This window comes from Palaemon carinicauda, chromosome 2 (assembly GCF_036898095.1).
Source record: "Palaemon carinicauda isolate YSFRI2023 chromosome 2, ASM3689809v2, whole genome shotgun sequence".
Taxonomy (NCBI): domain Eukaryota; kingdom Metazoa; phylum Arthropoda; class Malacostraca; order Decapoda; family Palaemonidae; genus Palaemon; species Palaemon carinicauda.
Window position 1 is genome coordinate 104,175,198 of NC_090726.1, and position 21,583 is coordinate 104,196,780.

General features: G+C 40.5%; 1 protein-coding gene across 1 annotated transcript in view; it reads right to left on the bottom strand.

Annotated features, from left to right (window-relative positions):
• The window catches only part of LOC137626160 (dystroglycan 1-like), a 388,225-nt gene that overhangs the window by 138,447 nt on the left and 228,195 nt on the right, over nt 1-21,583 (bottom strand). The window contains exons 8-9 of the mRNA XM_068357241.1: nt 15,373-15,568; nt 15,085-15,252 (exon numbers count right to left, since the gene is read on the bottom strand). Coding sequence (XP_068213342.1) covers nt 15,085-15,252; nt 15,373-15,568 — 364 coding nt within the window. The remainder of the gene's footprint in view (nt 1-15,084; nt 15,253-15,372; nt 15,569-21,583) is intronic.

A 21,583-nucleotide genomic window follows, 5' to 3' on the forward strand; every position in this document is an offset into this window, starting at 1 on the left:
ATCGACCACAGAATGAGATTACATTGTACTCTGATTTTAATCCTTCAACTTTTGTGAACATGAAAAATAATAATCAAAGGTTAACTAGGTGGCCATTATGTTTGCAACCATATTGTGTTAATGTAATATATCAGGTAAAGATAATGTGGTTGCAGATTATTTATCTCAGCCTGAATTGATGGATTAAGGCCTGGAAAAATTATCATTTTTGGGGGGGGGGAACTATCTTAAGAAGCTGGTCTAGTTTAGAGTAAATACCACAATCTATTAATGATTTAATATTTTATTTGTGCATTGAAAAGAAGATAGCCAGCTCTTAAAATGGGTTCCTCTCATGTACAGTAGACGTAAGAGTGTTATGTAAATTACAGTACAGGCAGTCCCCAACTTACGAACATCCGTGTTACGAACATCCAGAGATACGAACACAATTTGACGGAAGTCCAAACATGTTCGTAAACATCCGTAGATTTTATCGCAAGTTTAAATTTTGAAATTAGCGCCACTCCCGACTTGTTTCCAACCCCCCGCTACCCACGCCGGGCAGCACCCGCTGCCCGCTTTGTTCAAAACACATTGTGTTCACTATCGAGATCGCTATAGCTGTTCCCGTGTATTACTCCTGCTGTATTTTCGTAAAATACGTATTAACAGTAAACATTAACTATGGCTGATAAGCAGATTGCGAGTGGTAGTGGAATGAAGCGCAAGCTTAGTGGTGATAGAGGTAGTGTAAAGAAGAGGCAATCAATTTCAATAGAAATGAAAGTAGCCATCATCAAGAAGCTAGATCGTGGCGAGAAGATGGCAAGTGTTGCGAGTGCCTATAAATTAAATCGGTCAACAGTTGGCACGATTTATAAGAGCAAGGATCGTATTACAAAACATGTGAAAAGTGCGGTACCAATGGCTTCGACCATTATTTCCAAGAAAAGAGGAAAGTGTATGGAAGAGATGGAAAAACTCCTCGCTATGTGGATCGAACATCAGAAACAAAGGAGGGTACCTCTATCTCTGATGCTCATACAAGAAAAGGCTAGAAGCCTTTACGAAGATGTAAAGGCTAAGGCAGGTGGGGAGGCAGCTGGTGAGTCTTTTGTAGCAAGCCATGGTTGGTTTAATAGATTCAAAATGCGGGCTAATTTACATAACGTAGGCATTACTGGTGAGGCAGCAAGTGCGGACAAGAAGGCTGCTGAAGAGTTTCCAGTTTACTTAAAAAGTGTAATAGACAATGAAGGATATATTCCGCAGCACATATTCAATGTTGATGAGACTGGCCTTTTTTGGAAAAAAATGCCATCGAGAACGTACATCAGTCGCGAGGAGAAGAGCATGCCGGGTTACAAATCTGCAAAAGAGAGGCTAACGTTAATGTTGGGTGCCAATGCATCAGGCGATTGCAAGCTTAAGCCGCTCTTGGTGTATCGTGCAGCAAATCCTCGGGCTTTCAAGAACATTAACAAAAGCACTCTTCCTGTCATCTGGATGTCCAACCTTAAGGCCTGGGTTACTATTGCTATTTTTCAAGATTGGTTTAACCTTCATTTTCTTCCAAAAGTTAAATTGTATTGCCATGAAAATAACATCCCTTTTAAGATTCTTTTAGTCTTAGATAATGCCCCTGGTCCTCCTCCTCACTTAGACGACTTCCACCCAGATGTTCAAGTAATTTATTTGCCCCCAAATACCACCTCTCTTCAACCAATGGACCAAGGGGTCATAGCCAGTTTAAAAAAATATTATACGCGGCGTACCTATAGGCAGGCACTGAAGGCAGTCGACGATGAAACCTCCAATCAAACTCTGAAAGACTTCTGGAAGTCGTACAATATTTACGACTGTGTAAAAAATATTCATGCTTCATGGCGGGAAGTTAAAAAATCTAACTTGAATGGCGTGTGGAAGTACCTTACTCCACAGTTTGTTAATGATTTTACCGGCTTCGACCAAGATGAAGAAAGCCAGAAAATTTTAAATTATCTTGTGGACCTCAGTAAGAAACTTGAGCTGGACCTGGAGGAGGAAGATTTTCATGAACTTCTCGAGTCTCATGGAGAAGAACTAACCAATGAAGACTTGATGGAGTTGGAGGAGATGCAACGTCAGGAAGATAATGAAAACAACGAAGAGGAGCCACCTCCCGTCAAGAAATTTGATACAAAATTATTAGCTGAAGCTTTCTCAAAAATTGAGGAAGCTTTATCCATTTTTGAGAGCCAGGACCCCAATGTTGAGAGCTTTACAAAAGTCTCCACTAGTGTGCACGATGCAATTAATTGCTACAGTGTTATTTATGATGAGAGAAAAAGGAAAACAAAACAGACCTCTTTGTATAAGTTTTTTAAAGCTTGGCCTACCACACCAGTACAATCTCCTTCGTCAGCACCTGATTCCCCAGATATGCCTTCTCCTGCACCTGACTCACCCATGCCTTCTACATCAAGAGCCTCGTCTCCCTTCATCATCTCTCCGTCACCGCAATAGAATGAATTAAAAACGTAAGTTACTGTACAGTATTTTATTGCTTACTTTATCTAATATTTACTATTGACTGCAGTGTGTGTGTTGTGTACATACATATGTAAGATAGAGAGCGTACATGTATATGTACAGTCGAGAGATATCGTATTGTAGATGTACGGGTACGTACAGTACGAGAAATAGAGAGCTTTATGTAGATGTACGGACACGCGATACTTTATCGTGATAAATAGTCTTTTAGCAGTACAGTACATACTGAACAGTACAGTACAATCATTTTACATCTTAAATAAAATTTACAGTAACTACTGTACTGTACCAAGCAGTATTAATTGAAAAAAGGAATTACTAGTACAGTACGCTAATGCGTAATTATTTACAGGTTGTCGCGCATCAGCTGACGTCATCCGTTATGGACAGCCTACTGTACAACCCAGCTGATTCCGTCAGTCGTCAAAATTAAAATAAAACAACACAGTAAACTAACCTTTTGCATTTCATTTAACCATACCAAAACAACCATGAAGCAGTTGAATGCACAGCACTGTTACATACAGTAAATACAGTACGGTACTAGTCAGCTGATTTGATCACCGTGAAAAGGTAAACATTACAGTCGTACAGTAGATAATGCAAATGACGCTTGTTTACGTAAGTTTCTAGCAAAAAAAAAAAATGGGTAATGGAATAATAAAATAGCTTTCAGTATATACATTTATTTAAAAAGGAATTAATGTACAGTACACTATATTTACTACGAGAGAGAGAGAGAGAGAGAGAGAGAGAGAGAGAGAGAGAGAGAGAGAGAGAGAGAGAGAGAGAGAGAGAGAGAGAGAGAGAGAGAGAATCAGCTGTTATAATCGATTGCCATGTTTTTGTTCCGTGAGAAATTGATCGCCACGACTAACAACAACCTACTGTACTGAACTTTACAGTATTATACAGACTACTGTACTGTAATATGATAAAGTAACATATTTGTAATAACCTATTTTATATGAAATGGGGCTATTTGTTGACTACTACGGCTGAAAATCGTAGACATCTGAGTTAGGTTACGCTTACTCTAGACCAAAATTTATCACTAACGACTTACGAACAATCCAGCTTACGAACGCACTCTCGGTCCCCATTGTGTTCGTAAGTTGGGGACTGTCTGTATTTAAGACTTTCGTTGTTAATTTCACTGTATTCTTTATTCATGTTAGTATATGTAAATTTACGTTATCATTAAGAATTAAATTTTTTATTTCAAGCATTTTTGTTACAAAATCTTACGTAATCTATTTGGGTGTTGTGGGATTCGTGCGAGATATGAACAGGGGCTTAGGTTATTTTCTTTTGTATTTTTATGAGGGATTGCATCATGTTTCAGAAAGAATGTTCAGTACCATGTGCTTTAGAAATTTCACGAAAAGCCTGGTGATAGCATGTAATATTTTTTATTTCGGAGACATAGGGTGGGCAGAGCTAGCTGACTGGCATGGTGTGAGTAGTATTCGGGAGAGCAATACTTGGCAACTCTGACGCCTTGCTTGGACCCCCACGCTTCCAGACCTCAGTCCGGGAAGTTTCTCTAAGTACTGAATTTCATATTAAAAGGCAACACCAGGTTTACAGAGACAGATAGAGATAGAGAATTGCAGCCTTAAGACAGACATCTTCCCTCTCCCTCTCTCGCACTCAACCCTGTGTATTGTTTTTAAAGTATTCAGTACATATAGTGTGTCCTCTTCTAAGTGACTCTGTGCCCCAAAGCAAATCGTATGTTCAAAAGATATGCAAGATGAAATGGTGATTTTGAATTTATTGGATCAAGGAGTGTGTTGGCATTGTGTAAAGTTTTTGTAACTGGACCTGTAGGAAGGTTAGGTATTTTGTGTAATGTGATCTGGATATCTATTTTTCATTAAGTGTCAAACTTGCATATTGTATTATTCAGATTTACTTTCAAGCTTCTTATAATTTTCATTGCAGTATTTCTTTCGTCTTAGTCTAAGGTTTATTCAGATTTAATATTTAAAGTCAAGTACTTATATAATTTCAGATAGTAACATTTTTGTCTTAATATAAGTTTTGTTCAGACTTAATTTTTTTGAGTGACTCGTTTTGTTATTAAGTAAATTCTTATAAAATATTGTAATTTATATAGAATATATTTTGTAAAGAGTGTATTACTCCAATCACCACTGTTTGGAACCAGATTCTGTTAAGAGCCGTAGCAAGTCATAAATAATTTGTAAGAGTAATAACCCAGCTTAGTTTTGAGTGTACTTGTTTTGAGTGTACTTGAGACCTTTGGATATTCAGTGTTTTATATATTGCTGTCTGGGAGTTATTTGACTCTAAGAATTAGTGTATTAATATTTCAAAGTATAAGTTTTAATGTAAAAGAAAACAAGTGAGTTTGGAATTAGAGAGATTGAGTAACTTGCCAGTCGTAATATATATAATAATATATGTTTGGCTCCCAGTCACGAGCCATAGTATAATATATTTTTTGGTGCCCAGACCCGGGAGCCATAATCGTATAATATATTTTTGGGGCCCAGACCTGGGAGCCATCAATGTATGATAATATATTTTGCAGGTATCATACACTTATTTCTAATCCACCTATAAACCTCCTTGCCACAGAGTCTGCTTTCTCATTACCTTTAATATCGACATGAGCAGAAACCCAACAAAATTCAATATTCTTACATCTATTTCCAATTAGATATAGACATTCAAGAATCTCTATTCCTATTGGATTTAATGAAGTTCAGTGGTTCATTGCCATCAATACATTTCAGGTGTCTTAAAAAATAACAATTCTTATTGGGTACCTGGGCATTTTACTCAAATGTCATTAAGATAGCATAGCATTCAGCTGTAAAAATGGATGCTTGTTCCAGTAAGCTAACACTTCAAGTACAGTTTGGAAAACATATACCAAATCCAATGCTAGTGCTGGACTTGGATCATCAGTAAAATCTACGAGTGTCCTTAAGGCATTCTGTGTGCTCCAGGAAATTGAATCACTATCTTTTAGGATATTTCTCATTTTGAATCAGGTAAAATTTTACCTTTGGGGATCTCCAAGGCCTCCAAGGTTCTTCAAGCTCTACAACATAGAGGTTTAGGGTATCTAGGGTGATTATCAAAGAAGAAATACATTTTACATTAAAAACAGTTTCATATGTGAGGGAGTTTAGCAGCTTCAGAAGTTTAAACCAGAGTCGAACCAGCGATGAAGGCCCAAAGGAATTTCACAAGCCCTACTAAAAGACTAGAAAGGAGAGATAACTTAAAAGCTCTAATGGCTAGTCTAATTCCAGCACTGTGTTTAGAGTCTAATACTGCTTTTGTTGCTGAGGGATATATTTCACAGCCATGTGCAAGTTTAGAGGCAACTAATGCTTTGTAGATACTGTAGTTATAAGGTGTTTTGGTCAGCTACCCAAGAAGTATGGAATAAAACTAAATCAAATTAAGAAAGAATTCATTTCACATTCAAATTTTAATATGAGGAACCCATGTTACCTTATGTCAAATAGAAATCCTAAAAAGAAATTTTAATCTTTGCAAGAAATTCTTTTCCCATACATGAACGCCAACTATATGGCAAAAAAGCAGAGCCCTAGTTTTCGAGAGGAAAACTTGAATCATCGTTTGGCACCCCATTCTGCTATTCTAACAATAATTAGCCAAATCTTTCTTTCGGCAACACCCATCTGTGATGCTGCAAATGAGATAAAGAGGTCGTCAAAAAAAGAAGGTATGCATGACTTCATGAAGTATTGCAGAACTAATGCCATTTATAGATAATACAAATAACGTTACACTATGGACAATGCCTTGTGGAATGCCTTCTCGATAATGAATTGCTAAGAATATAATGCCTCCTCTTACTTTAAATAAGTGGTTATTCAGGAAAGATCTAACAAACACCTGAAGTTCACCTCTTAGGCAGCTTTCACACACTGCGTGTTGTTGCTGTAGACATACGTGTTTGCAGCACCGCAATCTTAACAGCAGTGGTTTTCAAATGTTGCCGGACACAACAGCATTTATTTGTTTATTCTCAATCTATTGATAAGGGAAAGTGTGTATTGTGCCTTTAATTAACTTATTTAAAAAGTAGAAAGAGGAGACAATGACGGATCATTGGGTGCACCCTTTGAATGACTAGCAGCGAGAGACATTACGTGCCTACTCTCTCTACCTTTCATCTATTTTTAGTTTTGTTGCAACTAATACTCCTTTCAATATATTTCCACTTTAATATTATCAACCATGGAAAGACATTCTTCATATCTTAAGAAAAAGTCGTTCCTAAAAAGAGCCTTTTAGTCTTAAAAGAGAGATTAGCCTTTTTGGAGCATTATAGAAGGGATATTATTTCGGATACAAAAGGTCACAAAACGATAACACAATATTTAACAACACAGATATGTAACTCATTAATTTAGATGACTTTACAAGTTTTGAACATGATGAAATAGTTTAACCAGTTAAGCGTGCCCCGGACCACGTTGCCGCTAACGTACCGTCATGCTTTTTTTGCCGAGCGGTCATTTCAATAATAATAATTTACAAAGTTGATATTTTTTTATGCTTATAATTAGCATTTATAATTAAAATTAGGAATATTAATTAAATGATGGAATAAAAAAACAATTAATACTACTATAATTTCATTTCAAAAGGCCACATAATACTGAATGAGCAATATACATATATGTACTATTATTCTTTTGTGTGCCATTCCCTAAAGCAAGGGGCTGCACACAATCCTACTTCACAGTCCTTGCATCAATATGAGCTCTCCCTTCTTATGTTGTTCTTCCGGCACTGTGCACAAGTCCTTAGAGGCCTCTTCTTTTTGTCTGTAGGTGGACAATAATCAGGAAAGTGCCTGCAAATCAGCCGCGAAGGTTTCACTGGAAGTCGCGGGGGCCTGCGCAAGGGAACAGGTCTTTCTCCAGCATATTTGATGATCAGTCTTTCACTAATCCTCAAAATAAACTCACGTCTCACGACCCCCCCCCCCCAGAGCTTTGTATGTAATATAACAATTTAGAACAGACATGTGTAACAAATGTTGAAATACTTTATTTGCAATATTTCTTCAGTCTATTTCTTGCAGTCGAAAAATTAACCAAAAGGTTATCAGACAAATCAATCCCGCCCATGTTTGCATTATAGTCTGCAACTGCCTCTGGTTTATAGATTTCCTTCCCTCTCCTAGATTTTACTTTTATCATAGAGTCATCATGCATTGTACTCAGAACAAATACAACCTTTTTATCTTTCCATTTTAGTACCATAGATGTTTTCCCTAATTTTGCTTTTTCACCTTTTTTCAGTTTAGTTCCTTTTATTTTTGCTGACACGTCCTTTCTAGTGACACTTACAGTATCGACAGTATCAGTTTCCTCATCAACAAGTGAATCTGCCAATGTTGAACTTGTATAGAAATTATCTACAGGTAGTAGGTAGTAGGTTGGCCAGGGCACCAGCCACCCGTTGAGATACTACCGCTAGAGAGTTATGGGGTCTTTTGACTAGCCAGACAATAGTACATTGGATCCTTCTCTCTAGTTACGGTTCATTTCCCTTTGCCGAAGACATACACCTAATAGTCTGGCCTATTCCTTACACATCCTCTTCTGTCCTCATACACCTGACAATGCAGATTACCATACAATTCTTCTTACTGTACTGTAATTGTTCAGTGGTCATTTTCCTCTTTGTAAGGGTAGAAGAGACACTTTAGCTATGGTAAGCAGCTCTTCTAGGAGAAGGACACTCCAAAATCAAATCATTGTTCTATGGTCTTGGATAGTGCCATAGCCTTTGTACCATGGTCTTTCACTGTCTTGGGTACGAGTTCTCTTGCTTGAGGGTACACTCCGGCACACTATTCTATCTTATTTCTCTTCCTCTTATTTTGTTAAAGTTTTTATAGTTTATATAGGATATATTTATTTTAATCTCGTTGCTCTTCTTAAAATATTTTATTTTTCTTTGTTTCCTTTCCTCACTGAGCTATTTTCCCTGTTGGAGCCACTGGGCTTATAGCAGCCTGCTTTTCCAACTAGGGTTGTAGCTTAGCAAGTAATAATAATAATAATAATATATAAACAATAGCCCTTGAAGAGGGTCCATTAGAGAGGAAACAATCCTATTAGACACAGGAATATCCATATATTTTTCCATGTATTGCGTGTCCTTACCTGCATAAATGAAAAAGTTCCACATATAACCAGTAGAACTTTCACAAAGTTCTTAGAACTTTATTCCGAACCTTTTACGTTTAGCTGGTATATACTGAACCCATGATAAATTTCCCTTCCATCCTAACAAAGACTCATCCACAGATACGTTTCTACTTGGAATGTAATTGTTCATAACTTTCCTCAAAATATCACTGAAAGGTTTTATTTTTGCTAACTTTCTACCTGGTCCTTCTGTTATAGTGGTATTGTCAACCAAATGTAAGAATTTATGCAACAAGTCAAATCTACGACCACTCATTATATTTCGAAAGAAAGAAGAAACACTCTCGCGTGTTGAGAAATACATACAATTATCACACTTAGAATAAATGCCCTGTAAAAAAAGTAGACCTATAAAGACTATCATTTCACTTGCGCAAGTGTCAAATGATTTATGTACTTGTGATTGTGGTGACAAATGTTCTACCTTCTCATCTATAAATTGGTTTGCAAATCTGTTTGTTTCTTTCACTAAATAATCAATAATTATATCATCAAAGTATTTCTCAAAATATTCTAATAGGTTCTCTTTATCTTCAACTGTAAATTTTACGCCAGAATCAGCAACAAAAGCAAAGGGATCTCTCTCTCTCCCTCTCATTGTCCAGTCAGTCGGCAATGAAAAGTTTGTTTCTTCAATATCCTCATCACTGGAGGATTCAGAACTAGTGCTCTCATAGTCAAACAGGTTATCATTATCAAATTCTTCATCAAGAATATCATTTATTTCATCTAAAGAAATAACCTTCCTCTTTAGACCGCTCATTGTAAAAGGAACAGCAAACTACCTTCTCTGCATGAATGCCCGAAGCGCACTGACAGGAATCCAGTTTTCTAACATTAAGCTACCTTCAGAAAAAAAGGTGCCAGACATCATATTAGTTTCTATTTACAGCTTACACATACTGAGTGTGTTGCCAATTGGTGATCCTATACTTACTATAAGAGTAAACGTATTATCACGAGATTGACGACTTGAAATAAGCAGTTAAAGTCATGAACGGAATACACCATTGAAGGCGGTACTGAGTAGATCGTGGTGAATGGTTTATCACGTTGGTGACGTTTAATAGGTTAATGGGATAAAATTCTGAATTTTCTAGTCTACGAGACTTTTATCCCACAACAACAGTTTCATCTCCACTAAAGATATAAGGAGATTATATAGATTTCATGTTCTATCATAAGATGTTCAGATGTTGAGACATAGACCTTTATCAAAAAATAGTTCTGCACACCGAACTGGCCACCACATCAATCTGCGTCAATGCACAAGGCTGGTTGTATCACTCACATATTTTGTGCCAACACACCGGAGAGTTCACACACACACGGATAGCTTGAATGACTTTAGAGAAGATGTAGAAGTCAATAGCACAAAGCACAATGAGAAAAAGGCCAAGTCCAATTTCCTGAATGGTTTGATGAATTTTGTCTCTCCACTAAATATCGTATGTCTTCTACAAATTGAAGAAAATGGAGACGAGATGTTCTTTGCAAGCTAAAGCTTCACAAATTGATGACGCTAACTTTGCTAAAACATCAATGTAAGATGGCATTCCCTGGAATCCACATGGTGAGGAGTTAAGGTCTTTCTCTTCTGAAACCTATAACATTCATATGTTTATCTTTTCCAATAATCTATATATAGAAATATTCCAAATATTTGAGAATAAACTCTTTCTAAATTCTACTGACGATACTGAACAAAAATGATATAGTTCCTCAGGGTAAATGTTTGATCATAGAATCGGAGTTATTATCAATTCCAGGAGACGAATCATTACATGTAAATAAGTCTGACTAAAGTTCTTTCATGTTAAAAGGAAAATTATATGAATCCATTCCTCCAGCTCCAAAGTCGAGAGGGCGATTCTCCTCTTGAATACATTAATAGTAATACATGGATGTAGTATTTTTTGACAAAATTTTAAAAAAATTATCTGAGAATGCTTCACTTATATCCCCTAGATTTTGTAACACTCGACCCTTGCATTCACTTACAGGTGATGGTAATGATAAGTGTTTTCTGCTGATGTTCCTTATTTTTGTCCAGACTTCCACTGTTAATCTTCCAATTAATTCTTGAAATAAAACATACCGAAGAATGGCACTTCCTGTGTTTGATTATGTATTGAAACTTGGCTCTTGCTTTCTTATAATAAACTAAGTAATAATTACAAAAGTATCGAGTAAATGTATCTCTTATAGCTTTACAAGTTATTCAACATTGAATATTCCACCAAGTGACCGGTTTTCATGTCAACTGACCTATAGTTGAACTGACTTATTACTGGCATCTATAATGACACTTAAAAAAAAATTCAAGGGCTTCCTATACAGTGGGAAATTTATTAGCATCTACTTCTAAAAATGTAAGTATTATAAAACTGCGCAATTAACTTTTATCAATTACCCATCAAAGAGATCTTGGTGCAGCTATTCCATCAACAAAATGAATTAAGACTGGAAGATGGTCAGTTCCAATACCTTTATCCATTACTCCATGGAAATTCTTAAAATCACTCAGGGGTGTATAATTTATTATTTACATAGGTAAGGGTTACATTTTGTTCATGAAAATGTGTTGGTGCTCCAGTATTCAAAACAGAAAGCTCCTTCTCTTCCGTTAATGAAAAAATTAGATTGCCTCGGAAGTTACAAAAACGATCCACCTCACATGGGATGTCCCCCTTTAAAATCTCCCTAGAGTAAAAAAGGCTTAAAAGGCCACTCTATTAAATTATCAAGTACTTGCTTCAGGGTTTGGTCAACTTGATTGGCTGGCAGATATACGGAACAGATGATGTATGCTTGTTTTAAATGCATTTGTACTGCTACTGCTTGAATGTGTTTGTAGTCGAATCTCATTATGGATGACATCTTGTTGCACCAGTAATGCACTCAGATGATGTCTACCTTTAGGTCTAAGGCCTTGGCAATTCCATTGAGGAATTGAGAGATTGCTATCCATACGGACAAACTATCATTTATTTTCATCTCTAGGCATTTCTTGTGGAAAGTCCCTTCCTGAGTTCTTTTCTCTTCAAGATGATGGAAAGTTTCAGGTAATGGACTATTGTCATCCATGTTGGCATTGTCTGATGGTGTGTTTGATTCAATATTCACAATTCTTTTGATTAAGCTAACTACTTTTTCTTATGATCCAGATTGTTTTGGATTAATCTTATTCAGTTCTTCAAAGCAGATGATCCGAGGTTTTTTGGATATGGATGGTTTTTGAACAACTGTTCAAAACAGTTTAGGTAACTGTTTTGTATACATACATACATATACCAAGGCACTTCCCCCCATTTTGGGGGGTACGCGACATCAAACAAATGAAACAAAAAAGGGGACGTCTCCTCTCTACGTTCCTCACAGCCTGACAAGGGACTCAACCGGGTTTGGCTGGTACTGCTAAGGTGGCACAGCCCACCCTCCCACATTATCCACCACAGATGAAGCTTCATAATGCTGAATCCTCTACTGCTGCTACCTCCGTGGTCATCCAAGGCACCGGAGGAAGCAGCAGGGCCTACCGGAACTGCGTCACAATCGCTCGCCATTCATTCCTATTTCTAGCACGCTCTCTTGCCTCTCTCATATCTATCCTCCTATCACCCAGAGCTTCCTTCATTCCATCCATTCACCCAAACCTTGGCCTTCCTCTTGTACTTCTCCCATCTACTCTTGCATTCATCACCTTCTTTAGCAGACAGCCATTTTCTATTCTCTCAACATGGCCAAACCACCTCTCTCAACATGGCCAAACCACCTCAACACATTCATATCCACTCTAGCTGCTAACTCATTTCTTATACCCGTTCTCACCCTCACTACTTCGTTCCTAACCCTATCTACTCGAGATACACCAGCCATACTCCTTAGACACTTCATCTCAAACACATTCAATTTCTGTCTCTCCGTCACTTTCATTCCCCACAACTCCGATCCATACATCACAATTGGTACAATCACTTTCTCATACAGAACTCTCTTTACATTCATGCCCAACCCTCTATTTTTTACTACTCCCTTAACTGCCCCCAACACTTTGCATCCTTCGTTCACTCTTCGACGTACATCTGCTTCCACTCCACCATTTGCTGCAACAACAGACCCCAAGTACTTAAACTGATCCACCTCCTCAAGTAACTCTCCATTCAACATGACATTCAACCTCGCACCACCTTCCCTTCTCGTACATCTCATAACCTTACTCTTACCCACATTAACTCTCAACTTCCTTCTCTCACACACCCTTCCAAATTCTGTCACTAATCGGCCAAGCTTCTCTTCCGTGTCTGCAACCAGTACGGTATCATCCACAAACAACAACTGATTTACCTCCCATTCATGGCCATTCTCGTCTACCAGTTTCAATCCTCGTCCAAGCACTCTAGCATTCACCTCTCTCACCACTCCAACATACAAGTTAAACAACCACGGTGACATCACATATCCCTGTCTCAGTCCCACTCTCACCGGAAACCAATCGCTCACTTCATTTCCTATCCTAACACATGCTTTTCTACCTCTGTAGAAACTTTTCACTGCTTGCAACAACCTTCCACCAACTCCATATAACCTCATCACATTCCACATTGCTTCCCTATCAACTCTATTATACGCTTTCTCCAGATCCATAAACGCAACATACACATCCTTACCTTTTACTAAATATTTCTCGCATATCTGATTAACTGTAAAAATCTGATTCATACAACCCCTACCTCTTCTAAAACCACCCTGTACTTCTAAGATTGCATTCTCTGTTTTATCCTTTATCCTATTAATCAGTACTCTACCATACACTTTTCCAACTACATTCAACAAACTAATACCCCTTGAATTACAACACTCATGCACATCTCCCTTACCCTTGTATAGTGGTACAATACACGCACAAACCCAATCTATTGGTACCATTGACAACACAAAACGCATATTAAACAATGTTTTGAGTTTTATAAAATTCTTCTTCAGAACCAATAAAAAAAAGGTTGCCATGGCCTCATCTGCCTTTCAAGAGCTCTTTTGCCTGACTCTTCGAATGTGATCCTTTACATGGTTCTAATGTCCTGAATTTCTTTTATCCAAAATGGAATTTAACAAAGATTAAAGATGTTACTGGATGTACTTCCCCACAGAGAATACAAGAATTTTTTATCCGTTCTGGTCGGCAGACGAGATCTTCCTGCTTAATGCTCCTAGAGACCAATCTAAAAAGTTAAAAACTTCGAAGGCCCTGTAAACCCCTTTAAGGAGATGGTCAAGGTCCGAGGAGGACCAACAAATTTTAGAGCGTCTCATGGCCAGGCGACGGGGAGAGTCTACGAGGCTTGAGAAGTCACCATGGGCAGAGGCAGGGACTCCCAAGCCGAGAACTTCTCCCGTGTCATACCAGACGCTCGCTCTAGAAGCTAGTTTAAAAGGAGGGAAGGCAAAGGCCGTCTTCCCCAAACTCCTCCTGGTAACCAACCAGTCGCCTAGTAGACGTAAAGCCCTCTTAGAAGAGCGAGAGAGCACTAGCTTAGTAAAAGAAGGCTTGGCAGCAGCTAAGCCTAGCGCAAACTCAGACGGAGGCGAACGAGGAGCAGCAGTAACAAAATGGTCTGGGAAAAGATCCTTAAAAATCATCATGATTTTCTTAAAATCCATAGAAGGTTGCGCAGCCTTAGGCTCTTCCACGTCTGATAAAACATCCAAAGGATTATCAGTAGGCGGAGGATCAGCAACATCCTCATCTGAAGGAACCTCGTCCGACAATTGATGAGTCTCAAGCAAGGGAGAGACCTGCCGTGGTGGCAATGCTTGACAAGCAAAGTCCACACGCAAAGGAGTTATCTAAATTAAAGTATTTACCTCTACATAATAAACAAAGAGAATACAGATCATGATCTCCAATAAACAATTCTCTTGAACATTCCTAGCAATAATTGCCAATAAATCAAAGCAAGACATCTTAATACGTTAATAGTTAAACAGCCTGGAGCACATCTTACTGCAACAGTAACGACAAAGAAACAAAGGAAAAAGATGCTCAGGCACGTCAGTACTGTACTAGGCTTCTTACGACTTACCGCAAGAATGTCCCATTCCTTTACTAGAGGCACGAGTATTGAAGGGAAAGAAAATGGGAAAATATTTAAACATTTCAGATGAAAGAGTCAATATAGCCGAGCTGGAGTAGAAGCAACATGAATATCAGGGGTGGTTCACAGAAATAATGTAAAAACAACAACTGGAAGAAGTGAACTGATACTATATCAGAGTTAAATTGCATCATAAACTTCAAGTGAAGTGCAAACAAAAAACATTTAAATATACATACCTCTGCTAAAGCTTCCAGCTCATCTGAAGGGCAAACAGCTGATTTAGGGTCCGTTAAGGAAGTATTAGTCCACGTCAGTTTAATTGGATTAAGCGTGATAGATCGAACATTAATGTTGTCCGTTGAAGTGTCTTGGTATGCATTTGCAATTTTTTCAACAGCCTTTATCTGTTGAAAAAAATCATGTACATAACAGGCATGAAGGTCTGAAATCATTTTTTTATGTGAATAACCATGTAAATAATACAGTACTCAAAAGAAATCAATTCTGACCAACCAATAACATACCTGCCAGTCAAGAGAATATACAAAGTCATATTCATATTTCTTTTCTAATTTGAATGTTGCAGTGAAACGATGGTTGTAATTACGTGCTTCTCTTGCTTGTTGCACATGGATCATGATTGTATCAGTTGCAGTCTTTCCTTCCGAATCCATGGCTTCCAAAATGTATGTGTAGCGACCAATGTTCTCTTCTAATGGCCTAAGGATAACAAAGGGAACATTAAACTGTGGCATAAAACTAAACTGCAAATGAGCTTCAAGCAGCTTGTCTAATCTACAAGATTTATCAATTATTTATGTTCATAGTCACCTTTATAGGTCAATAATGTCAGTTGAATTACTGTATATCATTCTTACAGTAGTTAAAGCAGGTAAACACAGTCATGATATTATATAAAAGAAAAAATAATACAATCCATATAGCTCGTACACTCAAAACATAAATCTTATCTTAAACCTTAAGAGATGACATAATTGAAACCATTTTCTTTAAAACTTGGCCCTAAAGTACATATGACATTAAATAATTGCCATTACTACTCTTACAACCAAGTTAAAGGCGCCTCACTCATCTGCTAAACTTCGACATTCCACTGTAAAATTAAAAGTTCGTCAGTTATGAGGAAGTTCACCATCTTTACCAAAGGGTTAATGTCCTTTACTCATAAAAAGAATAAAGGCCTAACTGAATTACCCTAGTTAGACTAATCTTTAGTGTATAAATGACACAGTTTCATGGTCTTGACATTGTGACGGGCCGAGAGAAGGTTGTGACTCACAGACAGGATAAGAGCAACTGAGTGACTTTATTATAGAACACTCTCCTTTATATACAAAAGCTCAAGGCAACAAGAAATTTCATGTTCAAAATCGACACCGTTACTGGTGAAAAAAATGATATTTTGATTATAAAATAAATTTTTGAATATACTTACCCGGTGAATATATAATAGCTGACGTCTCGGACGGCTCGACAGAAACACAAAAACTTGCGAGCGATCGCCATGAAGGTTGCGGGTGTGCCCACCAGCGCCGACTATCGGCCAGATACCGCATATACATGTAAACAAGCCTCAGTTCTTCTCATTCCGCTGGGTCTCTATCGGGGAGGAAGGGAGGGCCTATAATTTATATATTCACCGGGTAAGTATATTCAAAAATTTATTTTATAATCAAAATATCATTTTTAAATATTAAACTTAGCCGGTGAATATATAATAGCTGATTCACACCCATGGTGGTGGGTAGAGACCAGTATTAATACAGTTTACGGCGTATATGCTTAGAGTTTTTGACAGTTATATCATAACAAAACCCAAATAAATATAGGTACCTGGTAAGGAAGCTGACTCTGACGATTACTCTGCCTTGTTAGTCTGCTTTCCTCACGAAGCACAGCGATCCTCTCAGGATGCTGAAAGACTCCCAGGAGCTGAAGTATCCAGGGCGACAACCCATACAACAGGACCTCATCAAAACCCTTAATCTGGGCGCTCTCAAGAAATGACATTTGACCACCCGCCAAATCAACCAGGATGCGAAAGGCTTCTTAGCCTTCCGTACAACCCAAAACAAGATTAAAAACATTTCAAGAGACAGATTAAAAGGATATTGGAATTAAGGGAATGTAGTGGTAGAACCCTCACCCACTACTGCACTCGCTGCAACGAATGGACCCAGTGTGTAGCAGTCCTCATAAAGAGTCTGGACATCTTTTAAGTAAAATGACGCGAATACCGACTTGCTTCTCCAAAAGGTCGCGTCCATAATACTTCGCAGAGATCTGTTTTGCTTAAAGGCCACGGAAGTTGCTATAGCTCTTACTTCGCGCGTCTTAACCTTAAGCAAGCAACGGTCTTTTTCACTCAAGTGAGAATGAGCCTCTCGGATTAAAAATCTAATAAAATACGACAAAGCATTCTTTGACATAGGCAATGATGGCTTCTTAACTGAGCACCACAAGGCCTCAGATCCACCTCGTAAGGATTTGGTACGAGCTAAATAAAACTTAAGAGCTCTAACTGGACACAGTACTCTTTCAAGCTCGTTGCCTACGATCTCTGACAGGCAAGGTATATCAAATGACTTAGGCCAAGGACGAGAAGGCAGTTCATTTTTGGCCAAGAAACCAAGTTGAAGTGAACATGTGGCTTTATCTGTGGAAAAGCCGATGTTCCTACTGAAGGCATGGATCTCACTGACCCTTTTAGCCGAAGCCAAGCACACTAAGAAAAGCGTTTTGAGGGCGAGATCCTTCAGGGAGGCTGAATGTAATGGCTCAAACCTGTCGGACATTAGGAACCTTAAGACCACGTCTAAGTTCCATCCAGGAGTTGCCATACGACGCTCCTTAGAGGTCTCGAAAGACTTAAGGAGATCTTGGAGATCTTTATTATTGGAAAGATCTAAGCCTCTATGTCTGAATACAGACGCCAACATGCTCCTGTAGCCCTTAATAGTGGGCGCTGAGAGGGAGCGAACATTTCTCAGATGTAGGAGAAAGTCTGCGATTTGGGCTACAGAGGTACTGGAAGAGGAAATAGATGCTGACTTGCACCAGTCTCTAAAGACTTCCCACTTCGACTGGTATACTTTGATGGTAGAAGCTCTCCTAGCTCTAGCAATCGCTCTGGCTGCCTCCTTCGAAAAGCCTCGAGCTCTTGAGAGTCTTTCGATAGTCTGAAGGCAGTCAGACGAAGCGCGGGGAGGCTTTGATGAAGATCCCTTACGTGGGGCTGCCGTAAGAGATCCATCCTTAGAGGAAGACTCCTTGGAACGTCTACCAGCCATTGAAGTACCTCTGTGAACCACTCTCTCGCGGGCCAGAGGGGAGCAACCAACGTCAACCTTGTCCCTTCGTGAGAGGCGAACTTCTGCAGTACCTTGTTGACGATCTTGAACGGTGGGAATGCGTACGCGTCCAGGTGAGACCAGTCCAGTAGAAAAGCATCTATGTGGGTCGCCTCTGGATCTGGGACTGGCGAGCAATAGGTCGGGAGCCTTTTGGTCAACGAGGTGGCAAAGAGGTCTATGGAGGGTTGACCCCAAGTCACCCAAAGACTCTTGCACACGTCCTTGTGGAGGGTCCATTCTGTGGGGATCACCTGACCTCTCCGACTGAGACAGTCTGCCAAGACGTTCAAGTCCCCCTGGATGAATCTTGTCAACAGGGAGATGCCTCGATTTTTTGACCAGATGAGGAGGTCCCTTGCGATGACGAACAGTGTGTGGGAGTGAGTGCCTCCTTGCTTGGAGATGTACGCCAATGCTGTGGTGTTGTCTGAATTGACCTCTACCACTTTGTTTCGAAGGATGCTCTCGAAACTCATCAAGGCCAAGTGAACCGCTAATAGCTCCTTGCCGTTGATGTGCATGCTCTTCTGAACCGACGTCCAAAGACCCGAACATTCCCGACCGTCCAGAGTCGCTCCCCGACCCAAATCCGACGCGTCTGAGAACAACACGTGGTTTGGGTTCTTGACTGCCAGGGACAGACCCTCTCTCAGACTTATGTTGCTGTCCCACCAGTTCAGGCATGCTTTTACTGGCTCGGAGACCAGGATTGATACAGCTTCTAAAGTCTTGCTCTTGTTCCAGTGTGAGTCTAGATGGAACTGGAGAGGGCGAAGGTGAAGTCTCCCTAGCGAGACAAACTGCTCCAGGGATGACAGAGTCCCTACGAGGCTCATCCAACTTCTTACTGAACAACGGTCTTTTTTCAGCATGAGTCGGACTTTGAGCAGGGCTTGCTCTATTCGGGTGGCAGACGGAAAAGCCCGAAAAACTAGACTGCGAATCTCCATCCCCAAATAGAGAATCGTCTGGGATGGAATAAGTTGAGACTTTTCTAAGTTTACCAACAGTCCCAACTCCTTTGCCAGACCCAACGTCCAGTGAAGGTCCTGCAGACAGCGATGACGGGACGATGCTCTGAGAAGCCAGTCGTCCAAGTACAGGGAGGCTCGAATTCCCGATAAATGAAGGAATTTTGCCACATTCCTCATGAGCCTCGTAAACACGAGAGGAGCAGGGCTGAGGCCGAAGCAGAGTGCTCGAAACTGGTACACCACATTCCTGTAAACAAACCTCAGATACGGTTGAGAATCCGGGTGTATAGGAATGTGGAAGTACGCATCCTGCAGGTCGAGAGAGACCATCCAGTCTCCCTCTCTGACCGCTGCTAGGACGGACTTCGTGGTCTCCATCGTAAATTTTGTTTTCGTAACAAAAACGTTGAGCGCACTGACGTCCAGCACTGGCCTCCAACCTCCTGTATGCTTTGGGACTAGGAAGAGACGGTTGTAAAATCCCGGTGATTGAAGGTCCGAGACTTTCACCACCGCTCCCTTCTCTAGCAACAGAGACACCTGGGAGAGAGGTCTAGAGGAACTGTTACTAGAGGAGGTCTGCGTACTAAAGGTATTTTGTACCCCTCCTTGAGCAACAATACAGACTCTTGGTCTGCACCCCTCTTCTCCCAGGCCTGCCAGAAGTTGTTCAGTCTGGCCCCTACCGCTGTCTGAGGACGTGGGCAGTCAGACTCTGCCACGGGAGGACTTGGATCCTCTCCTCTTGCCTCTCTTTCCGTCAGCACGAGCGCCTCCCCTGCTGGGAGCTCTGCCACGAAAGGGCGGGATAAACCTAGACGCAGGAGTATCGATTCTGGGTCTCACAACAAAGGATGAAGAAGGAGCTCCCTTGCGAGCAGAAGAAGCCATCAGGTCATGTGTATCCTTCTGTACAAGCGAAGCAGCAATGTCCTTGATCCGCTGTTGAGGAAACAAGGCAGCCGATAAGGGAGCAAAGAGAAGCTCCGATCTTTGACAGGGAGTAACTCCTGCTGAAAGGAAAGAGCAAAGGGTTTCCCTCTTCTTCAGGACTCCAGACGTAAAGGTGGAGGCGAGCTTATTGGAGCCATCGCGGATGGCTTTGTCCATACAAGACATAATAAGCAAGGAAACATCCTGGTCGGCAGACGAGATCTTCCTGCTTAATGCTCCTAGAGACCAATCTAAAAAGTTAAAAACTTCGAAGGCCCTGTAAACCCCTTTAAGGAGATGGTCAAGGTCCGAGGAGGACCAACAAATTTTAGAGCGTCTCATGGCCAGGCGACGGGGAGAGTCTACGAGGCTTGAGAAGTCACCATGGGCAGAGGCAGGGACTCCCAAGCCGAGAACTTCTCCCGTGTCATACCAGACGCTCGCTCTAGAAGCTAGTTTAAAAGGAGGGAAGGCAAAGGCCGTCTTCCCCAAACTCCTCCTGGTAACCAACCAGTCGCCTAGTAGACGTAAAGCCCTCTTAGAAGAGCGAGAGAGCACTAGCTTAGTAAAAGAAGGCTTGGCAGCAGCTAAGCCTAGCGCAAACTCAGACGGAGGCGAACGAGGAGCAGCAGTAACAAAATGGTCTGGGAAAAGATCCTTAAAAATCATCATGATTTTCTTAAAATCCATAGAAGGTTGCGCAGCCTTAGGCTCTTCCACGTCTGATAAAACATCCAAAGGATTATCAGTAGGCGGAGGATCAGCAACATCCTCATCTGAAGGAACCTCGTCCGACAATTGATGAGTCTCAAGCAAGGGAGAGACCTGCCGTGGTGGCAATGCTTGACAAGCAAAGTCCACACGCAAAGGAGCATCAGTAGCAGTCAAGGAAGCTACGTCATGTAACTGCTTAAAGGACTGACCAGCAACAACAACAGGAGCGGGAGGACGCTCGACGTCAAGTCGAGACTGCCTTGACTGCCTAGATTGAGCAGTTAAAACAACCCTTGACTGCGGTGCTTGACGCTCAACGTCAAAACAAGGCAACTGAGCTGGTTGGCGAACGTCCTGAACGTCAACACGAGCATGCGGCAGCGGCTGAACGTCAACACGAGACTGCGGCAGCGGCTGAAAGTCAACACGGGACTGCATCGAGTGAGGCTCCAAGTCACGTGACTGACGTGACAAACTACCGACATCACGTTTCGTAACGTCAACAGGACGAGTAAAGGCTCGTTTGGGCGGCTGATGGCCAGGATCTCGATCAGCGTAACGGCGAGGATCATCGTGAACCTGCTCAACGGTATACTCCTCCATAAGGGAGGCAAGCTTATTCTGCATATCCTGCAGGACAACCCATTTAGGATCAACGGGAGTCGGTACGGGCCGAGACGATGGTAACGTCTGTGACGGCAAAACATTGCCTTTACTGAGACTCTCGGAGCCCGTGTTAC